General features: G+C 36.6%; 1 protein-coding gene across 1 annotated transcript in view; it reads right to left on the bottom strand.

Moving 5' to 3' along the window:
• SHCBP1L (SHC binding and spindle associated 1 like) overlaps nucleotides 1-22,073 on the bottom strand; it is a 45,693-nt gene extending 23,620 nt beyond the window's left edge. The window contains exons 1-6 of the mRNA XM_030849171.2: nucleotides 21,903-22,073; nucleotides 21,186-21,605; nucleotides 19,293-19,442; nucleotides 11,065-11,279; nucleotides 10,076-10,162; nucleotides 9,788-10,006 (exon numbers count right to left, since the gene is read on the bottom strand). Of these exons, the coding sequence (XP_030705031.1) occupies nucleotides 9,788-10,006; nucleotides 10,076-10,162; nucleotides 11,065-11,279; nucleotides 19,293-19,442; nucleotides 21,186-21,593 (1,079 nt within the window). The 5' untranslated portion in view covers nucleotides 21,594-21,605; nucleotides 21,903-22,073. The remainder of the gene's footprint in view (nucleotides 1-9,787; nucleotides 10,007-10,075; nucleotides 10,163-11,064; nucleotides 11,280-19,292; nucleotides 19,443-21,185; nucleotides 21,606-21,902) is intronic.
• Nucleotides 22,074-24,650: the final 2,577 nt, after the last annotated feature.

The following is a 24,650-nucleotide window of genomic DNA, read 5'->3' as shown; positions in this document are numbered from 1 at the left end:
TTTCTCATAGAATCCTAGTTTTGAAATTAAAGGTATATGTGATTTTTTAAATTATACCTTTATTAAGGTATAATTTACATCACAGACACTCATTTTAAATGAACCATTCTATGAGGTTTCACAAATGTAAACACCCATTTAACTCAATCATAATAATCAAGATATAGAACATTCCCATCATACTGATAAGTTCCTTCATGCATCTTTGCAGTCAATCCTCCACATCCACTCCCAGAAAACCACTGATCTGCTTTCTGTCATAGATTTCCCTTTCTTGGAAGTTATTTTTTGTTTTTTTTTTTTTTGAAGTACGGGGGCCTCTCACTGTTGTGGCCTCTCTCTTTGCGGAGCACAGGCTCCGGACGCACAGGCTCAGCGGCCATGGCTCACGGGCGCAGCCGCCCCGCGTCATGTGGGATCTTCCCGGACCGGGGCACGAACCCATGGCCCCTGCATCAGCAGGCGGACTCTCAGCCACTGTGCCACCAGGGAAGCCCCCTTTCTTGGAATTTTTAAATGGAATTTTAAAATGGAATATGCTATGTACTCTCTTGTGTCTGGCTTTTTTCAGTCAGACTATTTTGAGATCCATCATGTTATTTTGTGTATCAGCAATTTATTTCTTTATAGCGCAGAGCAGTATTTCATTATAGGATTTTCTATATACAAGCATGTCATCTGCAAGTACAGATAATTTTACTTTTCCCTTTCTGATCTGGATGACTTTTATTTCTTTTTCTTGCCTACTGCTCTGGCTAGAAACTCTAGTACAACTGAATACAAGAATGGACATACTTGTCTTGTTCCTGATCTTAGGCAGGGAAATATCCATTCTTTCATCAGTAAGTATGATGTTAATTATAGGTTTTTCATAGATGGTCTCAAACAGGTTGGGAAAGATCCATGCTATTCCAAGCTTCTTGAGAATTTTTGTTGTGAAAGAGTGTTGAATTTTGTCAAATGATTTTTCTATAACAATTGAGATGATAATATGGCTGTATTGTGTATTACATTGATTTATTTTCATATTTTAAACCAACCTTGCATTCCTGGGATAAACTCCACTTGTCATAATGTATGATCCTTTTTATATGTTGCTAGACTCAGTTTGTTAAAGTATTACTGAGGATTTTGCATCTATATTTATACGGTATAGTTTATGTAGTTTTCTTGTTATGTCTTTCTATAGTTTTAGTATCAGGGTGGTTGATAGTGGCCTCATAGAATGAGTTGGGGATGTGTTCCCTTCTCTTTTTATTTTCTGGAAGAGTTTGTAAAAAAAAAAAAATTGGTGTTAATTCTTTAAATGTTTGGTAGAATTCACCAGTGAAGATATCTGGTCCTTGGCTTTTCTTTGTGGATAGTTTTTAAATTTGCTAATTCAATCTCCCTACTAGCTATAGGTCCATTCAAATTTTCTGTTTCTGTTTGAGTCAGTTTTGGTAGATTGTGTCCATTTGATCTAGGTTATCTAATTTGTTGGCATATAATTGCTCATACTATTCCTTAATAATCCTTTTTATTTCTGTTCATATTTTCAACTTATTTGGGTAAATACCAACGGTTTGAATAAGTTTAGCTTTTAAGAAACTATCAAACCGTCTTCAAAAGAGGCTGTACTACTCTGTATTCCCATAAATAATGAGAGTTCCTATTGCTCCACATCCTTGTCAGCAATTGGTATTGTCAGGTTTTTGCTTTGTTTTGTTTGTTTAGCCATTCTAATAGGTTATAATGAGATCTCATTTTAATTTGTAATTCCCTAATGACAAATGATGTTGAGCATCTTTTTTTAAATTTATTGATTTATTTATTTTTGGCTGTGTTGGGTCTTCATTGCTGCATGTGGGCTTTCTCTAGTTGCAGCGAGCAGAGTCTACTCTTTGCTGCGGTGCGCGGGCTTCTCATGGTGGCTTCTCTTGTTGTGGAGCATGGGCTCTGGGCATGCAAGCTTCAGTAGTTGTGGCACGCGGGCTCAGTATTTGTGGCTCACAGGCTCTAGAGCGCAGGACCAGTAGTTGTGGCACACGGGCTTAGTTGCTCCATGGCATGTGGGATCTTCCCGGACCAGGGACTGAACCTGTGTCCCCTGCATTTGCAGGCATATTCTTAACCACTGCGCCACCAGGGAAGTCCCTCGAGCATCTTTTTATATATTTACCATCTATATATTTTCTTTGGTAAGGTGTCTGTTTAAGTCCTTTTCCCATTTTTAATTGGGTTATTTGCTACTTATGAATGAATTTTAAGAGATCTATCTATATCTATCTATCTATATATTAGATATGTCTCTTTTTTTTTTGGCCACACCACATGCCATGCAGGATCTTAGTTCCTGACCAGGTATTAAACTCGTGCCCACTGCAGTGGAAGCGCAGAGTCCTAACCACTGGACTGCCAGGGAATTCCCCTAGATACAAATCCTTTATAAGATATGTGTTTTGCAAATATTTTCTCCAAATCTATGGCTAATCTTCTCATTCCCTTAACAGTGTCTTTCACAGAGCAGAAGTTTTTCATTTTAATGAAGTCTAATTCATCATCTTTTTCTCTCATGGATCATACTTTTGGTGTTGTATATAAAAACTCATTGCCAAACCCAAAGTCACATAGATTTTCTTCTGTTTTATTCTAGAAGTCTTAGTTTGTTTACATTTAGGTCTATGGATCACTGTGAGTTAATTTTTTGTGAAAGGTGTAAGGTCTGTGTCTAAGTTCATGTTTTTACACAAGGACATTCAATTATTCTAACTCCATTTGTTGAAAAGAATATCCTTTCTCTAATTTAATTTCCTTTGCCAAAAATCAGTCAACTATATTTGTGTAGATCCATTTATGGACTCTCTATTCTGTTCCATTGATCTATATGTCTATTCCTTCACCAATACCATTATTCTTCTTTGGTACTGTGTTGGCTATCTTAGGCTATTGCCTTTCCATACAAATTTTAGAAGTAGGTGGTATCTACAAAATAGCTTTCTGAGATTTTCATTAGGATTGCATTGAATCTATAGATCAAGTTGGAAAGAACTGACATCTTAACAACATTGATTCTTCCAATCCGTGAACATGGACTATCTCTTCATTTATTTACATTCCCTTTTCTTTTCTGTCATCATAGTTTTATAATTTTTCACATATAGATCCTATACATATTTTGTTAGATTTATACCTAAGTATTTCATTTTTTTGGCTCTACTGTAAGTGGTATTTTTTAGAATTCTAAATTGTTCCTGGTTTATAAGGAAGCAATTGACTTTTTAACTGAGGTTTACTGATTTACAATATTATATTAGTTTCAGGTGTACAAAATGATTCAAAATTTTTATAGATTATACTTCACTTATAGTTATTATAAGATATTGGCTATATTCCCTGTGCTGTACAATATATCCTTGTAGCTTATTTATTTTATACATAGTAGTGTGTACTTCTTAATCCCCTACTCCTATCTTGTGTCTCCCCCTTTTCCTCTCCCCACTGGTAACCACTAGTTTGTTCTCTATATCTGTAGGTCTGTTTCTTTTTTGTTATAGTCACCAGTTTGTTTTATTTTTTATATTCCACACACAAGTGAATACAGACAGTATTTATTTTTCTCTGTCTGACTTATTTCACTAAGCATAATACCTCCAGGTCCATCCATATTGTTGCAAATTGCAAAATTTCATTCTTTATATGGCTGAGTACTATTCCATTGAATCTATATGGACTTAGGTTGCTTACATATCTTGGCTATTATAAATAATGTTGCTATGAACATTGGTGGAAGAAATTGACTTTTGAATATTAACCTTGCATCCTGTGAACTGGCTATACTCATTTTTTGTTCCAGGCTTTTTTGTTATTGTGGTGGTTATTTAGGATTCTCTATGTAGACAGTCATGTCATCTGTAAAGAGTTTTATTTATTCCTTCCCAGCCTGTATACCTTTCATTTCTATTTCTTGTCCTATTGCACTATCTAAGACTTCTAGTATGATGGTGAATAGAAGTGATTAGAGAAAATATTCTTGCCTTATTCCTAGAGGGAAAGCATATAGTTTCTCACCAGTGAGTATGATGTTAGCTGTAGAGTTTTTGTAATGTTCTTTTTCAAGAAGAGGAATTCTCCTCTAGATCTATTATTATTATTGCTTGATCTATCAACTATTGAAAAAGGGATGCTGAAGTCTCCAACTATAATAGTGTATTTGTCTATTTGTCCTTGCATTTCTATCAGTTTTTGCCTCACATACTTTGATTCTCTGTTGTTGGGTGCATACACACATTAAGGATTGTCATGTCTTCTTGGAAAATCAAACCATTTATCATTATGCAATTCCTGATAATTTTACTGATTCTGAAAGCCTACTTTGTCTGAAATTAATATAGCTACTCCAGCTTTTTAATGGTTGTGTTAGCATGAAGTATCTTTCTCTAACCTTTTCCTTTGAACATTTCTAAGCCTTTATGTTTAAAGTGGGTTTCTTGTAGATGACATATGGTTGAATCTTGTCTTTTTATCCACTTTGACAATCTCTTATCTTTTGATTTATGTATTTAGATCATTCACATTTAAAGTAATTATTGAGGAACTTCCCTGGTGATCCAGTGGCTAAGACTCTGTGCTCCCAATGCCAGGGGCCTGGGTTCAATGCCAGGTCGGGGAACTAGATCCCACACACTGCAACTAAGAGGTCGCATGCCGCAACTAAAGACCCCATGTGCCACAACTAAAAAGATCCCGCGTGCCACAACTAGGACGCAGCACAGCCAAATAAATAAAAATTTTAAAAAATAAATTATTGATATCGTTAAATTAATATCTACTACACTTGCAACAGTTTTCTATTTGTTGTACCTCCTTTTTGTCTCCTCTAGTTTTAGCTGAGCATTTAGTAATTCCATTTTATCTTCCCTCTTAACATATCAATTATTTTAAAAAGTTTTTTTAGTGTTTGCCCTATAGATGGCAATATACATTTTAAACTAAGTCCACCATCAAATAACACTATACTACTTCATGTACAGTACAGGTACCTTTTAACAGAGTTTTCCCATTTCTCCCCTCCTATCCCTATGATATTACTGTCACTTATTTAACCAATCCATAAACAATTACCACCCAATACCATCATAACTACTATTACTTTAAATAGTTATCTTTTAGATTGATAGAGATCTATTGAGAATAAGAAAAAAAAAAGATTTTATCTTCATTTATTCCTCCTCCAAAGCTCTTCTTTTGTATAAGTAGATCTGAGTTTCTGACCTGTAATAATTTTTCTTCTCCCTGAAGAACTTCCGTTAGCCTTTCTTGCAAGGCCAATCTACTGGTGACAAATTCCTTTGGTTTTTGTTAGTTTGCTCTTCTTTTTTTTTGGGGGGGGTCTAAGGAAGCTATTCCCCTTCACTTTTGAAGGATAATTTCACTAGACATAGAATTCTAGGATGGTGGTTTTCTTTCAACACTGAACATTTCACTCCACTATCACCTTGTTTACATGATTTCTTATAAGGAGCCCACTGAATTTCTCATTCTTGTTCACCTATAGGTAGGGTTTCCTTACCCCCCTAGGCTTCTTTCAAGATTTTTTCTTTATCTTTGGTTTTCTTCAGTTTAAATATAATATGCCTATTTATACAATTTTGGGGTATTTATCCTGCTTGGAGTTCTCTATGCTTCCTGAATCTGTGGTTTGGTGTCTGCATTTAATTTAGAAAATCTTCACCATTATTATTATTATTTTTTTCCTGCGGTACGCGGGCCTCTCACTGTTGTGGCCTCTCCCGTTGTGGAGCACAGGCTCCGGACGCACAGGCTCAGCAGCCATGGCTCACGGGCCTAGCCGCTCCGTGGCATGTGGGATCTTCCCGGACCGCGGCACGAACCCGTGTCCCCTGCATCAGCAGGCGGACTCTCAACCACTGCACCAACAGGGAAGCCCTTTCACCATTATTAATTTAAATTTTTTTTCTGCTGCATTTCCTTTTTCTCTTCTGGTATTCCAATTACACATATGCTACATTCTTTGAAACTGTTCCACAGTTTTTGTATGTTTTGTTGTTTTTTCATTATTTTTTCTCTTTGCATTTCAGTTTGAGACAATGCAATTGACATATCTTCAAGCTTTCTGATTCTTTCCTCAGTTGTGTCCCATCTACTGGTGAGCCCTTCAAAGGTATTCTTCATTTCTATTTACAGTGTCTTTGATTTCTAGCATGATTTTTTAATTTGTTCTTACAGATTCCATCTTCTGCTTACAGTAGCCATCTGTTCTTGCAGGTTGTGTACTTTTTCCCATTAAAGTCCTTAACGTATTAATCATAGCTTTTTTTTTTTTTTCTTTTTGGCTGTACTGCACGGCATGCAGGATCTTAGTTCCCTGACCAGGGATTGAACCTGTGCCCCCTGCAGTGGAAGCACGCAGTCCTAACCACTGGACTGCCACGGAAGTCCCAATCACAGCTATTTTAAATTTCCTGTTTGGTTAATTCCAAAATCATACTTGAGTCTGGTTCTGATGCTTGCTTTCCCTCTTCAGACTTAGTTTTTTCTTGCCTTTTAGCATATCTTATAATTTTTTGTTGAAACCCACGCATGATGTATTGGCTAATAGGAAGTGAGGGAGATAGGCTTTTAGTGTGAGGTTTTATATTAATCCAACCAGGAGGTAGCCTGTGTTTGTTTGTTGTAGCTTTAGGTGTCAGAGGCTTCAAATTGCTGTAGTTTCCATATTTCTGTCTCCTCTCCTTTCCATATTTCTGTCTCCTCTCCTTTCCATATTTCTGTCTCCTCCTCTTCCTTTAAAACTACTCTTGGAAGAGTCTGCGTCTTACAGGTCTTTTAACTATAATCCAGTTATTATACTGGAATCCTGTTGGTGTGGTTTTAAGTTTCGGCAGAGAGGAAATGTTCTATATTCTTATGATTGATTTTCAGAATTTTACTGATTCTGTATCACCAAACTGTGACCTTCACAAGTGTTTCTTAGTCTGCTCTTTACCCAGACAAGAAGGCTAGATGGGGCTAGAGTCAGGGAAATGCTCTTCCTCTAGGTGGGAAAAAGCTCTGGTAAAGTCTTTTCCCCTGGAGAATAGATCTTTGTTATGGAAAATGCTCGGGGTATATTTCACAGTGGTTACTTTTCCCTTCACCCTGCCACAGTCATAATGGGATCTTTCTTGGCTCTTCACCTGAGAACCTAGTGAGACTCCTGGAGGTTAAACCCCACAAAGGTATGAGGTCTCCCTAAGAACTGCAGCTCCCCAGGAGTTTCTCTCATACTTGTTAACATTCAGCCTCCAGCAATCTATCAAAATTACCATTTAAGTCTTACAATTTATGGCTCTAGTGGATTCTGTTTGAGGTAAGCAGATCTTAGCTGTGACTCTTACCTTTCTCCAGATTTCAGGGTGGCAGTTTGTCCTGTGACCTCAGTTCTCTGATAGTTCCAAGAAAGTAATTTTCAAGTTTGTTCAGCTTTTTTCTTGTTGTAAGGATAGGACTGATAACTCACAAGCTCTTTCCATGTCAGAGCTGAAGCTGGAAATCCTTGGTTCTATTTTATAGTTTTCATTTCTCTGTTGAGATTCTCTGTATACTTATGCTTTCCTTTAGTTCTCTGATATAGTTATAAAAGCTGCTTTGAAGTCTTTGTCTGACAAATCTAACATCTGGGCCCACCCAAAATCAGATTCTATTAACTTCTTTTTTTCCTGAGGATAGATCTGAATTTCTGGTTTCTTTGCATACCTGTTAATTTTGGGTTGAACACTGGAGATTTTGGATAATATACTCTGGTAACTCTGTGTTATGTTCTTCTGAGGATTGTTAGTCCTGTATTTTAGCAGGCAGTTAACTTGCCTGGCCTCAAAATGCAAAATGTTTTCCTTGAGGTATGTAGCAGCTGACATCTCTGCTCAGTTCTCTCACCTTCCATGTTTTGCTCTTATACTTCCTTATTTAGCAGAGTTCCCAGATTTCTCTCCCCTGCCATTGCTAGCAAAGTTTAGTGGACAGCCAAGGATCTGAGCAGAGTTTATGCTCAAATTTTGGGTCTCACTCCTTTTGCAGCTCTCTCACTTTCAGACTATCCCAACTAAATTTCCAGCTGCTCTGCCAGCACTGTCCTTTGTCACCTTGAAACAGTAAGATGCCATTTTTTTTGTTGCCTGGGCTATGAGAACTGGTGATGACCCTCAGAACAGAATGCCACAAGTTCCCATTTCTTACCCATTCCAAGGATAAACTTTTCTTGTTCCTGATGCTTTTGGTCATTTCATAGTGCCTTAAAATATTTGAAGACTTTTAATATATTTTGCCAGATATTATAATTGTTACCTATGGAAAGGTTTGACCAATTAACTCACTCCACCACCCCTGGAATAAGATTCTCTGTGATTATAACTTTTAAGATGAGAGGACTCTGTGTTGCCCTATACCATTAGAATATAAAGTCTAGTAACGATAACTTGTATTAAAATTCAACTTTCACTGAATCTGGATTTCTAGATAAGTGGATTTCAAAAATCTTATCTATACTGATTCCCCAAAGTAATCCTAAGATTTTGTTACACAGGAATCCCACTAACAATGAAACATCAAAAATGGGCACTAGAATGAGATTATTAGTGATTTTTAAAAAGGGCAAACTTGGGGACTTCCCTGGTGGTGCAGTGGTTAAGACTCCACACTCCCAATGCAGGGGCCTGGGTTCAATCCCTGGTCAGGGAACTAGATCCCACATGCGCACCACAACTAAGAGTTCGCATGCTGCAACTAAGACCCGGCACAACCAAATAAATAAACAAATAAGTAATTTTTTTTTTTTTTTTAAAGGTCAAACTTGAGGGCTTCCCTGGTGGCACAGTGGTTGAGAGTCTGCCTGCCGATGCAGGGGACACGGGTTCGTGCCCCGGTCCGGGAAGATCCCACATGTCGCGGAGCGGCTGGGCCCGTGAGCCATGGCTACTGAGCCTGTGCATCCAGAGCCTGTCCTGTGCTCTGCAACGGGAGAGGCCACAACAGTGAGAGGCCCGCATACCGCAAAAAATAAATAAATAAATAAAAATTTAAAAAGGTCAAACTTGAAAGAAAATAGAATAAGAAAATATTTAGGCTAATAATTAATTGTTAGACAAGTAAAATATGGCTTAGAATTCCTAAGGCAAAGAATGAGTAATGGTGGAACACAAAGGAAGGAGCTTAACAACTTAGTATGAAATAGCCAAAAGTCCTTTGGCTCCAGTCAAGATTTTCCATTAATTTTGGGGTCATGAGCAAGAATTCCTCTTTCCCCTCTATTTCAAACAAAGACAGAAATATATACTTTACTGCACAGTAATGTAAAAATATTTTAATACATTTTGAAGTATTCTGGAGAATGATGCCAGTTAAATCTGCATTATTTTATTTAACATCAAAAAAACAACTTATTTTGGTTAGAAAAAAAATTAGGCAGCCAAATTAGTCAACTCTCTCTCTACTTTTCATTTTATATGTGGATGATGTCTACTTACTCTTTACTTATGCTTTGGCCAAAATTAAGAAGGTAAAGGAGAAAGGTAAGGAAAGGACTAGATTTATGCGATTTTTTTCATCAAAAAAACCCAAAACAATGATTTCAGTGAATTCAGCTAATATAAAAATAATTTTCCAATATTGGTAGTTGCACCTGTGCTTATAAATTGGACATCTACTTTTATAATCTATTTCAGTTAGGGTAACATATATGACAAGTGATATGATAAAAGAATGACCATGCAATCTTTTTGTTTCCATTTAAAATAGAACAAATTATTACCTGAGGCGTAAATCTTCCCACATTTTCAATAATCCACAGAGCATTACTATCTCATAGTACTTTTTCCAGCATTCAACAGCCTCTGCTGCAGATGGATCTTCTTTAATATTGCTCTGATACTCAATGAGCTCGATTCGCTTGTTTTTATACTTCTCCAAAGTTTTTTTGAAACGTTGTGCAATAGGACCAGGTATTGTTCCATCTTGTATATCACACCACCTGAAAAGTATGGGTATAGTTACAATGTTTATCTTACATAATGCGATGAATGCTTTTAACTATACTTACAAATTAATTCTTTCTTCAATCAAAGCAGTATAATTCTCACAACTTTCTTCATCATCCCAGTCCCTCCAAAGAAAGTCATAAAAAAACCTATGATAAATCAAATTGAGATGACAGTGATCAAAATCAGCCAGTACATGTTTAGAATTAAAAAGACATTCTGATGTCAGAAATCTTTATATGAAGCTTAATTGTTAAGAAAAATATTTCAAAATGATCTTTCAGTGAACTAATATTAAAAGTAAAACTTTATACATTAGATGATCTGCATTCTATTTCAAGTTACTACAGATAAGATAATGTTTCTTGAAGTGGGATTGTAAAATTCATGTTCCACATTTCATAGATTGTGGCTATGGCTTTGTTTACCAAAGAAATAATACTTGAGATATCATCATATTTTTATATTGGGGGAGTATTAGGAAAACAAAAACATGCCCCCAGTATTCTGTATTATGCTTACGTATAGCTTCTCTCAAATGATATCAACTTGTAAGAAGCAATCACAATGGGGATGAAGACATCAGGTATTTGTAATACCTTTAAATGTGAAAAATGAAATCTAATATATTTAAGATGCTTAAATATGAACAGAATTTAGTGGTTTTGTTTTTTGGATTTTGGGTTTTTTTGGCTGTGCCGTGCAGCTTCCCAGAACTTAGTTCCCCGACCAGGGATTGAACCTGGGCCCCAGCAATGAAAGTGCTGAGTCCTAACCACTGAACTGCCAGGGAATTCCCTAGAATTTAGCATTACTTATCTCTAGAACTGTTCAAAATTCAATTTTTGTAAAATGCAAGATCAAAAAACAGCAAACTTCCACAAGAGAGAATGTTTTAAGTAAAAGTTACAAGTATGTTCATTAAAAATAGAAAAATTGAATTCAGCAGTGAGTAAAAGTTAAATAAAGTGCCTATATGAACAAAACTTACATATTAAATTAACTTTTTGAATATGAGAATTGAACTTTCAGAAGAAATAACCTCTAATACCTTACAACTTCCAAGGCCAAAGCAATATCATGTGAATCAGAATCTTGTCCTTCAACAGGGTACACTTCCAAGAGAGGCACACTATGCTCTAGTTCTTCCAAAATCTCATCGACCAAATCCCTTGGAATATTTGCGATGTTAGAAGAAAAGGGCTCAGCAACAGAAACAGTAACTTTGAAACAAGATGATGAGCTTTGGCGTAGTTTACAAGTTACCTAAGATAAATATTATAAAATTTGTAATTATAAATGAAAGTAAACCACAAGAATTCTTTCTCAAATATGACCTACTTATAAAATTTCTTCTTTTAAATTTTTATGACTTCTCTAACAATCAACATACATAATAATAATAGATCAATATTGAATAAAATATAAACACAATTTTTCAAACTAATTCTTAAACAACATTAATTTTAAGGTTCATGAGAGGAATTGCCTATCTCCCACATTATTCTAAGTTTGAGTTGCCAGACTTTGGGATTTTATAAAATAGTAGTATTAAAAAAAGTTTTTGGACTAATTTTGCCATAAAAGTATGTTTTTAAAAATCCTACTATCTATATTACATTATTTTTAAAAGAAAGGATAATAAAGTACCAAAAAAAAGTAGAATGGACATAATCAAAAAATGAAATCCTAAAAAAAGGTAAAGTCCTTAGGTTGAATAAATTTAGCTTCATAAACTGCACACTATATTGTGCTTACTTGTCTCATATCACCACAATAGAGTGATAACCTCCAGCACGTCTGAAAATCAGTGCTTGAGAACCACTGAGTTGACAGTAGCTTTAAAAATTAATAAATTATGCTAAGTATTAACACAAAATTTAAAATTACAGAAGTTGGTAAAAGGGTACAAACTTTCAGCTATAAGGTGAATAAGGTCTGAGGATCTAATGTATAGCATAGTGACTATAGTTGATAACACTGTAGTATATATTTGAAATTTCCTAAGATAGAACTTAAATCTTTTCACCAAATAAGGGGGGGGGTAAATATGTGAGGTGATGGACATGTTAATTAACTTAATGAAGGGAATCCTTTCACAATGTATATGGGTGTATATATATATATATATATATATATATATATATATATATATATATAAAATCATCATGTTATACACCCTATCCTACAATTTTGTTAGTTAAACCTCAATAAAGCTGAAAAAAATACACTTCCAATATTGAATTTTAAACATTTTCAAGTACATCTCCAATAAAATTGTTTATTTTTAAGTAGATTTTATTTACCTAATGCTACTTATAGCAGCTTTATTCATAACTGCCAAAACTTGGAAACAACCAAGATGCCCTTCAGTAGATGAATGGATAAATAAACTGTGGTACATCCAGGCAATGGAATATTATTCAGTGGTAAAAAGGAATGAGCCATCAAGCCATGAAAGGACATGGAGGAACCTTAAATGCATATTACTAAGTGAAAGAAACCAACCTGAAAAGGCTATATACTATATGATATCCTTGAAAAGAGAAAATTTTTTCTACTCTTTTACTTAACTGATAGTGTGACTGGGTATAGAATTCTAGGTTAGGATATCACTTTTGTTGACAATATACTTACATAGCTTTTTAAAGTTAAGAACTTACTTTTGAGAAGTCCAATGCTATTCTGCCTCTTGATCATTTATATGAACTTATTGTTTTTCTCTCTGTAATCCTGCTCAACCTTCTCTTTGGCCCTCGTGTTCTCAAATTTCACTATGTGCTAGACAATCAGTGGGCCTTTTCAATTTAGAAATTCATGTCCTTTTGTTCTAGGAAACTTTCACAACTTGACAATTTTCTTTCCTCTGTCTGTTGTTCTTGTTTTCTCCTCTTCCTATTTTTCTCTCTCTCTCCTTCTCCTCTTCTTTTCTTCCCTCCCTCCCTCCTTCCTTTTCTCTCTCTAGAACATTTAATTGGATGTTGGACCCAATCCCCTAACTACTCTCCTCTCTTTCCTTTCCATTTCTTAGTCCTTCAGCTCTACTTTATGGGAGATTTTACTCCACTTTATCTTCTAATCCTTCTATTCAGTTTTTCACTTGCTGTTGTATTTTTATTTTCCAAAAGCTCTCTTTCTTTCTTGGAATTTTCCCATCATACAGGATCCAGTTCTTGTTTCATGAATGCTTTAGCTTGTCTCTTCTTTCTGAGAATATTAATAGTTTTATATATGTGTGTGTGTGTTTCTTCTCCCTGTCATCTGTTTCTTCCAAATGTCTTCTTTTCTGCTGTTTTAACCACTGTTTTGATATTTAAGTTTCCTCAAATGTCTGGTGACCCTTGGCTGTCTGCTCATATTTAAGAGTTGAGTACTATAAAGGTAATTGGAAGGTCTGTGTGGAACAAGTCTACTATGGATCCACTGTAAGATGTTCTGCCCAGGCTCTTTCCATGGGAACTTCATGTATCAGTATCTTTAGATCTTTTCTTTTGAACTGATCATAGAAGAATCTTTCAATTTTAATGCCTAGAGAGATATGCCTGTGTTCTAGAAGGAGAATCAGGGTAGAAGACAGAGGATCCTAACATTCAGTACCAATGAAGTATCACAATCTTTTTTTCAGTGGGATACTCCCATCTTTAACCATGCTTCTCAAGCCAGCTTCTTAAATCTGTAGGTTTATGTCTTTTGCCAAATTTGGGGAATTTCAGCCATTATTTCTTTGAATATTTTTTTCAGCCCAATCTTTTCTTCTAGGACTCTGAAAACATGAATTGTTACAGTCTAACATGGCCCTGAGGCTCCGTTTTTTATTTGTTTGCTTATTTTTTGGTTAGGGGTTTTTTTTTTAATCTATTTTCTCTCAGATGTTCAGTTAGGTCATTTCTATTATTCTACCTTCAAGTTTACTGATTGTTTCCTCTGTCTTCATTCTGTTGTTGAGCACATCCACTGAGTTTTTAATTGCAGTTACTATATATTTTTTAGTTTTAGTTCTAAAACTTTGTTTCGGTTTTTCTTTACATCATTTCATTTTCTTTATATCTTTCATTTACTTACTTTCTATTTCTTTGCTGAGACCTATTTTTTCATTTTGCATGTGTTCATAATTGCTCACTGATGCATTTTTATGATGGCTGCTTTAAAATCCTTACCAGATAATTCTAACATTTGTGTCATCTCAGTGTTGATGTCTATTGGTTTATCTCATTCAAGTTGAGATCTTCCTGGGTCTTAGAAGTAATTGAGAGTGATGACAAGTAATTTTCTATTGAAAACTGGACATTTTGTGTATTACATTGTGAGAGTATTGATTTTATTTAAATCTTTTATTTTATCAGTCCTCTTCTGACACCAATCCGGCATGGAAAAGGGGCTTTGTTACTGCCAGATGGGGATGGAAGTCCAGATTCTCTGCTCAGCCTCTGTTGATCCTGGAGGATGAGGGGGTTGTTCATTACTGCTATTCAGGGGTGGGAGTTCAGGTTCTCTATTAGGCCTCCACTGATACCACCCTGGCTCAGAGAGAGGAGAGCACCTCATTACTGCTCCCTACGTTGTCTCCACTAACATCATGGGGGTGGTAGTGAAAGTTCTGATTCTCCACTAGACCTTTTCTGACACCATCCTTGCAGGGAGTGGAAGGAGTCCCTTTACCAGTGGGGGTGGTAGTCCAGGCTTCCCATGTAGTCTACACTGACATCATGGAAGGCAGGGAAAGTTCCTTATCACCCAGCTCCCCATTTTCTTCCCACTAGATCTTCTCTAACACCACTCTGGGAGTGGGGTTAGTGTGCCTTGTTACAACTTGGCAAGGGTGGAAGTGTAGGTTCTTCACTTTGTCTTTTCTTGCAAGATGGGAGTGAAGAGCAGCAGTTTTTTTTCTGTATTGTTTGGCTGTCCCTTTCCTAACTTTGACTAGAGAAAGCAGGCTTTTGAGGGGAATTTTTTATTTTTTTTCCTACACCTGTTGGTGTTTCCAGGTTTCCAGCTCCTCTGGTACACAGTCTAGGATATATGAAGCAAAGCCCAGGGAACTCATCATCATGTCATTCCTTGTGTCACAAGGTCCCTAGACAATCTGCCTTCTCTCCAACTTGCAGAGTCTTATGTTTACTTACACATATAATCCAGGGTTTTTAGCTGTACTTGATAGGAAGAATAGGGAAAAGTTTGTCTACTCCATCTTCCTGGAAGGGAAGTCTCTGTTTCTTAAATAGCTTTCAAGCTATTCTTCTTGAATTCAAGCTCCATCTTCAAGCCAATTCAAGTTCTCAGTACAGTCAGTTCCTAAGCCTTTGGGGTTATGCAGTGTAAATTAAGTGTTGTTGTTTTTTTTTTCGGCTTTCCCTACTGTAAACAGAATTCAACTTTCTTAGCTCTACTAAGTCAGTTGTCATTTATTTATATGTTTTACACCTTCTAAATTGTGTTGCTATTGTCTCCTTTTCTATCTCTTGTCCTTGGGTACCTTTTAAAAAATCCCTTTGCTATCATTTTGGTGAAGGACTCTGGGGACAATACTATAAGAGAAGATACTACAAGTTTTCAGACAGGAAACAATATATCAGCTGGACTTCCCTAGTGGCACAGTGGTTAAGAGTCCGCCTGCCAATGCAGGGGACATGGGTTCGAGTGCTGGTCCAGGAAGATCCCACATGCCACAGAGCACCTAAGCCCGCGAGCCACAACTACTGAGCCCACGCACCGCCAACTACTGAAGCTCGCAAGCCCAGAGCCTATTGCTCCGCAACAAGAGAAGCCACTGCAATGAGAAGCCTGCGCACCATAACGAAGAGTAGCCCCTGCTCGCTGCAACTAGAGAAAGCGCATGCGCAGCAACGAAGGCTCAACACAGCCACAAAAATATATACATATATTTTATATCTATATATCTATATCTATATATCTATATATATATCATCAAAGAATCAGTGACACTGGATTCTCAACCAGCAACACTGGAAGTTTGAAGACAATGGAATAGAATTTTACAAATTCTGGGCATGAAATCAAACCTAGAATTTGTGTATCCAGTTAATCTGTCAAATAAACTTGAAGATCTGTAAAGATATTTTCAAGCACACAATATCACAAAAATTTTATCTACTTTGTGCCCTTACCCGTGAAGCTATTAGGATAAGATCCTTGGCCAAAATGAGAGAATAAACTAAGAAAAAAGCAATTTGGGGAAATAGGTTATTTACACAAGAGAATGATGAAAGAAATTTCTAGGATGATGATGGAGGGAGATCCCAAAAGCTGTCCAGCAGGTCTAGAGATCACCAAGTTTTAAAACAGGCTTTAAAACCAAGGAGCCTATTACTGGAGTTGGGAGTGTGTGGAAATAGCCGCGATGCAAGCTGTGAATGTTGAGCACAGCCCAAAGTTACTATTTCCTCTTTACAACTATGATATAGCAGAATCAGGTAAATAACCAATTTCCAGAATCCACTGAGAATTCCCTTCAACATCTGCAAATTAAAGATTCTCTAAGCCTTCATCAAGGGATATAAACAAAATTTTAAAGCATGTTGTCCAAGAAAGCTTACTGATGGTGACTAGACATGCTTTTTTTACAAAATTTTAAAAAATCAACCAAAATTCTGTCATCAGAGATAATCACTGTTAACCTTTTGCTCTTTATCTTCCAGTTTTATTCCTATGTACTTCGTTGGATCATACTGTATATTTAGTTTTGTGTCTTCTGTTTTACTTTATGTACACAATGAGCATGTTCCAAATCATTAAGAGTTTTTTTGTTATCATAAGTTTTATAACTACATGATATTCTATCTTATGAATAAATTATCATTTATTTGACCCATATCCTATTATTAAACTTTTATGGTCTTCCCAATTTTTTATTTTATAAATATGACTTGATTACCTTAAATACATTAAATCTTTTTCTACATTTATGATTTCTATAGAATGAATTTCTAGAAATAAAATGAACATTTTTAATTTTTATTTATTTTTCTGTGCAGTGGGGTCTATTTATTTCTTACTATTTTTATTTCTTCCAGCTTTATTGAGAAATAACTGACTTACAACAAATAAACTATTTTAAAGTTCTTAATATATTTTACCAAATTGCTTTCTACAGAGGTTATAAAAAAGTTTCCTTACTATTTGGCCCACTTTGTAACAAAGAAGGATATGCTAGATTTCCTTCCAATCAAATATTATATTTCCAAGCCTTTTCTCTTTGTTGTATGGATCTGTATTAGGCAGAATAATGGCCCTCAAATGGTCCCCTAATACTTAGAACTTGTGAATATATTACTTTACAAGGCAACAGGGACTTTACAGATGTAATTATGGTTAAGGAATTGAGATGGGGAAGTTCTCTTGGATAACCCAGTTGGGCCCATTCTAATCATGAGTCTTTTAAAATGGAAGCACCTTTCTAGACTGTAGGGAACCAGAGAGATAGTGTGAGAAGGACTTTGAAAATGGATAAAGGGGGCCACAAGTCATGGAATGCAGGTACCTTATAAAGGCTGGAAAAGACAGGGAAACAGATTTTTCCCTAGAGCTTCCAGAAAGGAATAAGCCCTGTCTACTCCTTGATTTTAGCCCAATTAGTCCCATGTCAGATTCCTTTCCTATAGAATTGTAAAAGAACAAATTTATATTAAGCCACCAAATTTGTGGTAATTTGTTGCAGCAGCAATAGAAAAACTAATATAGCATCTAAAGCTAAAGCCAGAGATTGAGGTCCATAGGAATAGATTATTGTAACTTCAGAACAAGGAGCATTATATAGCACTGTTGATATTTCGATCCAAGTAAGACTAAAGAAGTGGAGGCAGACAAAACCACCAAATGTGAATGGTGCAGCACAATCTTAAGAGGTCCCAAGAGCTAGTCTCAATGCCTTGTAATGCAAATTAGAATCTGCCAATATGTTATTCTGCTTTTCTTCTGTTCTCGCTTTTCTTCCCACCTTTCTAATGTTTAAAGGACGTTAGCATTTCATAGAGGATTTTAAAGCAATCTAATTATGTGTAATCTTGTTTGTTATTTTTGGAATAAGGAAGAGAGTAAATATATTGCATGTAAAATCTTAGAACTTGATAGAATTGTTGGATAACCCAATCCAGTGAGTTTCCATGTAACTTTAGGGATCTTGAAAAGTTTTATGGAACGTAGGGGCTATCATGTGATGTTGAGAGAGAAGCCAAGCAATTGCTATGTTACCATCCCTCATTTCAATCAGGAATGTTCCACTTTAATATGTTGTATATGTGGGACTTCCTCATAAAACTTGACTGAAAAAGCCCGAACTTACACTGTTAAAAAATTTTTTTCAGATACTATAGAGTCCACCTCCTCTTATTTTATCCACATGAAAAAAGTCCAAAGAAGTTATGAAAGTTCTAGGCAAAATCAACTCAAAATCTGAAGTTGGTCAAACCTCAAAGAACCACTAAAAATAGAGTATTATTGGAAAATTAATCCCAAGACTTTCATATTCTTTTGTAGCATCTATGACTGAAAATATGCCATCCTTTACTGTAAAAATACCACTAATTTACTTTTCCATATAACACAGAATTGAATTGTTTTCAGGCAGTGTGCAATGTAATGAGTTTCAAACACAATTTTTTCTTGTCACCGAAACCACAGATTTGAAATATCTATCTGAAACAGGGGTACCATTTGTGATTGTAAATATTGATTTCTATACAGGGATAATTAACCTTTAAGTGAATTGAATTTATCATGTCAAATATGCTATAATATTTAACATATAGACCTATAAAAGCAAAATTGTATCAGCTGAAGGTTTGGAAGTGGATGTATTATACTAAAAGGGCACTTTTCATAGGAAAATATTTCAAATTTTACCAATAGTTTTCTGATCTATTTTTTTCTTTCCTAATGTAACTAAACCTCATAATTCAGATAAATGAAGATTAAAGAGAAATGATGGGGGAAAAAGGCCCAAGTTAATTAAAGCCTAAGTTACTAAATTTTAAGAAATGCACTTTATTTTTATGTTATTTGAGCAATTAAAACTAGGCTAATAAATATTATGTAATACTACTAGATTTGATTTAATGACAACTGTTTATAGGTAAATGGGTGCTAATATCCCTCCTTACCTTCTTTTTACACTATTAATTTGCTTAGAAACTTAAAATAGAAGTAAACTTTTGTCAACCTTTGTTTAAGTATCAAAGCCTCAAATTAATAAGGTTACATTTTGGTCTTAAAAAGAACTGATAATTTCACTCAAAGAACAAGGATCAGGTGAAAATTATTTACCTCAACCAGTATACCAACAAAAGAAATAGAAGCTTCTTCATATTTCACAAAGAATAACTCAGGATTAGTTTTCCAGACTCCAAGCCATTTGCCTTTCAACTTTAATTTTTCTGATAGGTATCTACACATAGCATCATCAGCATCTTCTGCCTAGCAAAAGAAAAAATAGATACATATAAATACATGAAATTATAGATTTATATATTTTTTTACTGATTTCTATTTAAATATGAAACCGATATACCCTTAAATAATGAAAAACCTGGGAAATAATAGATTTTTAACTGAATCTATATTTAATGGAAAATAGAAACATTAAAAAATTAAAATAAATTTAAAAGAGATCTATTCACTCAATAGAGTAATTCAGAGATGAGACATCTACTTATTATGTTTTAAGTAACTGGTTTTATTAATCCACTGAGCAAAAAGTATACTGTAATTATACATATAAAAACATAGTTATTATCATGTTAAAAAACAGTAATGACTTTTTCTGAACTTTAAAGATTTATTGACTTTATTTAAAATTTATTCAGTACATAAAAATTTAAAATAGAAATCTACTCTATAAAACAAATGAGCATTTTAAGCATTCAATAAATATCTGCCCATTTGATTTTCTACATTTCAATTCAGCGACCTCAGGATGATAAGTAATATAAACTATTATGAAACTCAGTCATTAGACCCTGACTGATTAATGACACTGTGATTTATATAAATGTTTTTCAATTGCCTTTAAGAGGTCTAGCCTTCTCCAACCTCGAATATCAAATATAAGTTGGTCATTAAGTACCATTCTAGTTTTATGGTAACAGTATTTTTAAAATTTTTCTTCTGATTATAAAATATGGTTAACCTACAGAAAATCTGCAAAATACAGATAATATAAGGAAAACAAAAACCACCCCTAATCCTGACAGCCAGAATAACCATTGTTGATATTTTGGTGCATTTCCTTCCAGTCTTTTTTCTATGCATATATTCATCCATACATATGAAGCATATGTTTTGTCTTCTGATTTTTTTTCCTTAACATTATAGCATAAGCACATCTATAGTTTCTGAAAACATAATTTTTACAGCTGCATGATTTTCCATTACATGAAGCCACCACAAGTTCTTTACAGCCCCCATAGTTGGAAATTTAGTTTCTAGTTTTTAAATTTTATAAACATCGGTGCAATGAAATCCTTGTACACAAATTCTTCTGCTATAACTTAAAAAAAGAAAAAACAGGTTAGAAGAAACAATATTTGCTCTATTCAGTATTACCAAGTATGTATCTTCTTTACAAAACCTCATTCCACATCCTAGACTGATGGCTGGGAACCACTCTTAAAGTGTAAACGTTTTGAGTTATTGTAGTGTAAAAGTCAAGGCTAAGTAACCTTATCCTTACGCTTGGGCACAGATTGTTAACGAAAACACTAAGATGCATACCTGGGCACTGATAACCTCTCAGAAAACCAGAAAACACTATGTGATCTGTTTGAAGGAAAATCGAATTGGAACTCTTTTAACAGGGCCTGGGAACCTCTAACAAGGTGGAAGCGTGGAGTAAATTTACTTTTTTTTTTTTGTGGTACGCGGGCCTCTCACTGTTGTGGCCTCTCCCGTTGCGGAGCACAGGCTCCGGACGTGCAGGCTCAACGGCCATGGCTCACGGGCCCAGCCGCTCCGCGGCATGTGGGATCTTCCCGGACCGGGGCACGAACCCGTGTCCCCTGCATTGGCAGGCGGACTCTCAACCACTGCGCCACCAGGGAAGCCCCGTAAATTTACTTTTTGAAATGCAGGGTTTCTTTGTGCCATCTGTACCCCCATCAGCATAGGAGGAAGACCCGAGTCCCCCTGGATTCCCGTCCGTTTTCTTCTCCTTCTCCTCACCTTGCAGCCCTGCAGCACCTCGTCGCAATACAGGGCCACCTTCTCCTCCCGCCACATCCCCCTCATGGGGGACACGCAGACTGGGGGCAGTGGCTGCGCTTTCTCGTCATCCTCCTCCGGCACCGACAGAAGGGGCTCCTCTTCCTCCTCCTCGGGCCCCTGTCCCCGGCCCTCGGCCTGAGAGCCCGGCAGGAGCTGGAGCCGCCGCTGGGCCGCCTCCCGGACGGCTTTCCGCTTCACGGGGCGAGGGGAGGCCACCACCCACCGCACAGTAGACGCGGCGCTCTTCAGGGTCCCCGCCTCCACCGAGTCCCCGGTGAGCGCGGAGACAGACTTCTCGCCTCGCTGCCCGGGGCTGACGGTTCGGACCGAGTCTTCAGGCACCGTGGCTCTGGATCCCGACGCCATCTCCTCAGCACCCTGCGGGCCAGCGGCAACCGTTAGTCGCTTTACGGCCCGGACCGCGCGGGCCAATGGGCGAGCAACGAGCGCGGCGGCTCGAGGGGATCCCGCCTGGAGGGAGTTAGGGGATGGGGTGGTGGGCGCGGGTCCGGGTGTCGCGGGTGGTTCTGGGGCTTGGAGGTAGGTAGGGATACTGTGGGGCGCGACGGGGCGTGGGGGAAGGAAGGTTCTGGGCCAGCTGTTGGCGGGCGGGGTAGGGGCGCCACTAGATGATGCCCACTCCGCGGGCGCTGGCTCTAACCTCACCCTACTCACCTCAGAACCATCCAGAGACAGACTTCTCTCCCCATGGAGGGTTTTTATGGGGTCCTCACACGTTTTCAGGGTGATTGTGCGTCACCCTCCAGGTCCTCATGACCTAACGAATGTAGGTGGTACCTAACCCTCTATACACGCGTGTCTGCACAAACACAACCTGGAGGAAAATTTATTTTTATACTGGGTGGTGATGATAACTACAACTTTCTGGTTATTACTAGAGTTAACTCCAGTGTCAAATTCAACGATGTAGGTTTCCTCCAACATATTCACAGGGTTCCCAAAATAAAATTTCTTTTACATTTTAAGCAAGACATTTTCTGCCAAGAAGGATAGGTTAGTCTATTTTCATGCCCCTATTGTGTTGCTCAAAATTCTCACGTGAAAGATTATATTATGTAACTGTTAAACTGGACGCAAATTTCCAGCTGGGAATAATGTGTGCAAACTATAACACTTAAATAATAAAAGTCTGCTCAAGATGATACTTTGGAGAACAGAGACCATTCGTTTCTGTGATTTTACTATTGAATGTACGTTGAGCCAACTGGAATAACTTTTGTTTACAGTCTAGCTGTGAAATACTGCATAGGGGCTGACAGCACGCAAGGAGAGGAACACCATTGGGAAAACACCTGCCTGCCTTACCCCTGATCTGGAAGGACACTGTGTTAAATTTGGAGTCTATTTTAAGGTAAATATTAGTATTAATATCGTGTAACTATAGTTCAGGGAATAATTACAACATTCATCATGTTTAACTCTAAGTTTATTTCTTTTGTCAGAAGTCCTGGATTTTTAAAAAAATGATCCCACGCTGTAGATTTTACTCACCAAAAGTAAAATCAGTTACACAAGCATCTCTTGAAAAAGTTTGTTTTTAATAAAATTTGGATTTTTTATTCTTAGGTTCAGAATAATAGAGACCACTTGTCTTAGTCAGAAGTTCGAAAACAACAACAACCTCCCACCAAAAAAAGAGAAAGAAAACAAATATTTGTTAGGAACCTGCTACGTGCCAGGCAATGCATAAATGCCAAGTCATAGAAATAAAAGACAAAATTCTTATCCTCATAATCGTAGTGAAGGGTGCAGGTAGGTGAATAGATGATTGTGTTTGGTAAGGACCATGATAAAAATATATATACATATATAAGTATACATATATGTATGTATATACAAATATATGTATATATATATATTTTTTCCACATTGTGAGAAAAAGGGACTTTTCTTCCCAGAAGGGATACTTAACCTAAATCTTGATTATGAAAGCAGTATCTGTTCCCTGAGCCAATTTTGCAGTACAGAAAAGCATAAGAAAGAAGAAAATTTAAATAACTTTTTCTTCTTATTGCAATGCCTGGCAACAACAGCTGCTAAATTTGGTAATATTTTCTTTCAGTATTGTTTCCTATCATATTATTACAAAGTTTTGTTCCTATTAACTTCATTTTGTTTTTTATTTAGTGTATCATAAGCATTTTCTTATCATTACAAATTATTTAAACACATCATTTTCAATAGCTACATACAATTTTTTTGTATGGATGTAATTTCCTTAAACCTATACTTTCAGATATTTGGGTTATATTAACTTTTATAATAATAAATATGCCATTTTTAATATCTTTGTGCATAAATTTTTGAAAATTTCAGATCCCCTCACACCACCCCCAGGGAAAAGTGGCATTCCTGAACCAATTTAAGGCTCTCAGTATTGCAAAATCGTTTCCAAAAAAGGATGCATTAATTTCTACTTCACTTAGCAGATAAGATTCCCAGATGGGCTGTTATGAAATAGAAGTAGACTATAGGCGCCTACGGCAGGGGTAGAATGGGGGATGGAGTAGGGTGAACATTCTAGGAAGAGAGAGTTGTTAATGGTTTTACAGAGGGGTAAAATAACTTGGCCTAAGTAGGTTGGTATTGCTGGAATAGAGGGGACAAATTGAATAAAACCTCAGGTTGGAAAACACACAAAAGCCATATCACAAAGGGTCACATATATGATGTCTGTAAGGAGTTGAATTCTAACCATACTGATGAACTGTCCCTTACCCTACTTTATATTCCACTCTCTGATCCAGCACCCTCAGTATCCATTCCCATATAAACTTTCCCACCTCCTTCCATTACATATGGGCCACTCCTTCAGTGTCCTTGTCTTCCCTTAGCAGACCCAATACTCCCCTGGCTGAGTTATGTTGTATCTTTTTTTTTTTTTAATCACCCAAAAGATCTCCTATAAAATAAATTCTTAGGCAAAGAGATAGAATATGATTAAAGTACACACACACACACACACATCATAGAAAAAACAGTTAGGGACTTCCCTGGTGGTGCACTGGTTAAGAATCCACCAGCCAATGCAGGGGACACGCGTTCGAGCCCTGGTCTGGGAAGATCCCACATGCCGCGGAGCAACTAAGCCTGTGTGCTGCAACTACTGAGCCTGCGCTCTAGAGCCCGCGAGCCACAACTACTGAGCACACGTGCCATGACTACTGAAGCCAGTGTGGCTAGAGCCCATGCTCTGCAACAAGAGAAGCCACCACAATGAGAAGCAGACGCACCACAATGAAGAGTAGCCCCTGCTCGCCACAACTAGAGAAAGCCCACGTGCAGCAATGAAGACCCAAGGCAGCCAAAAATAAATAAATAAAAATTAATTAATTAATTAAAAAAAAACAGTTAATAAGAGTATACCTAGAGATGAACCAGATACTGAAATTAACATATGAA

This window comes from Globicephala melas, chromosome 1, assembly GCF_963455315.2.
Source record: "Globicephala melas chromosome 1, mGloMel1.2, whole genome shotgun sequence".
Lineage (NCBI taxonomy): Eukaryota > Metazoa > Chordata > Mammalia > Artiodactyla > Delphinidae > Globicephala > Globicephala melas.
Note: the sequence above shows the minus strand (reverse complement) of the source record. Positions and strands in the feature narration are given on the sequence as shown.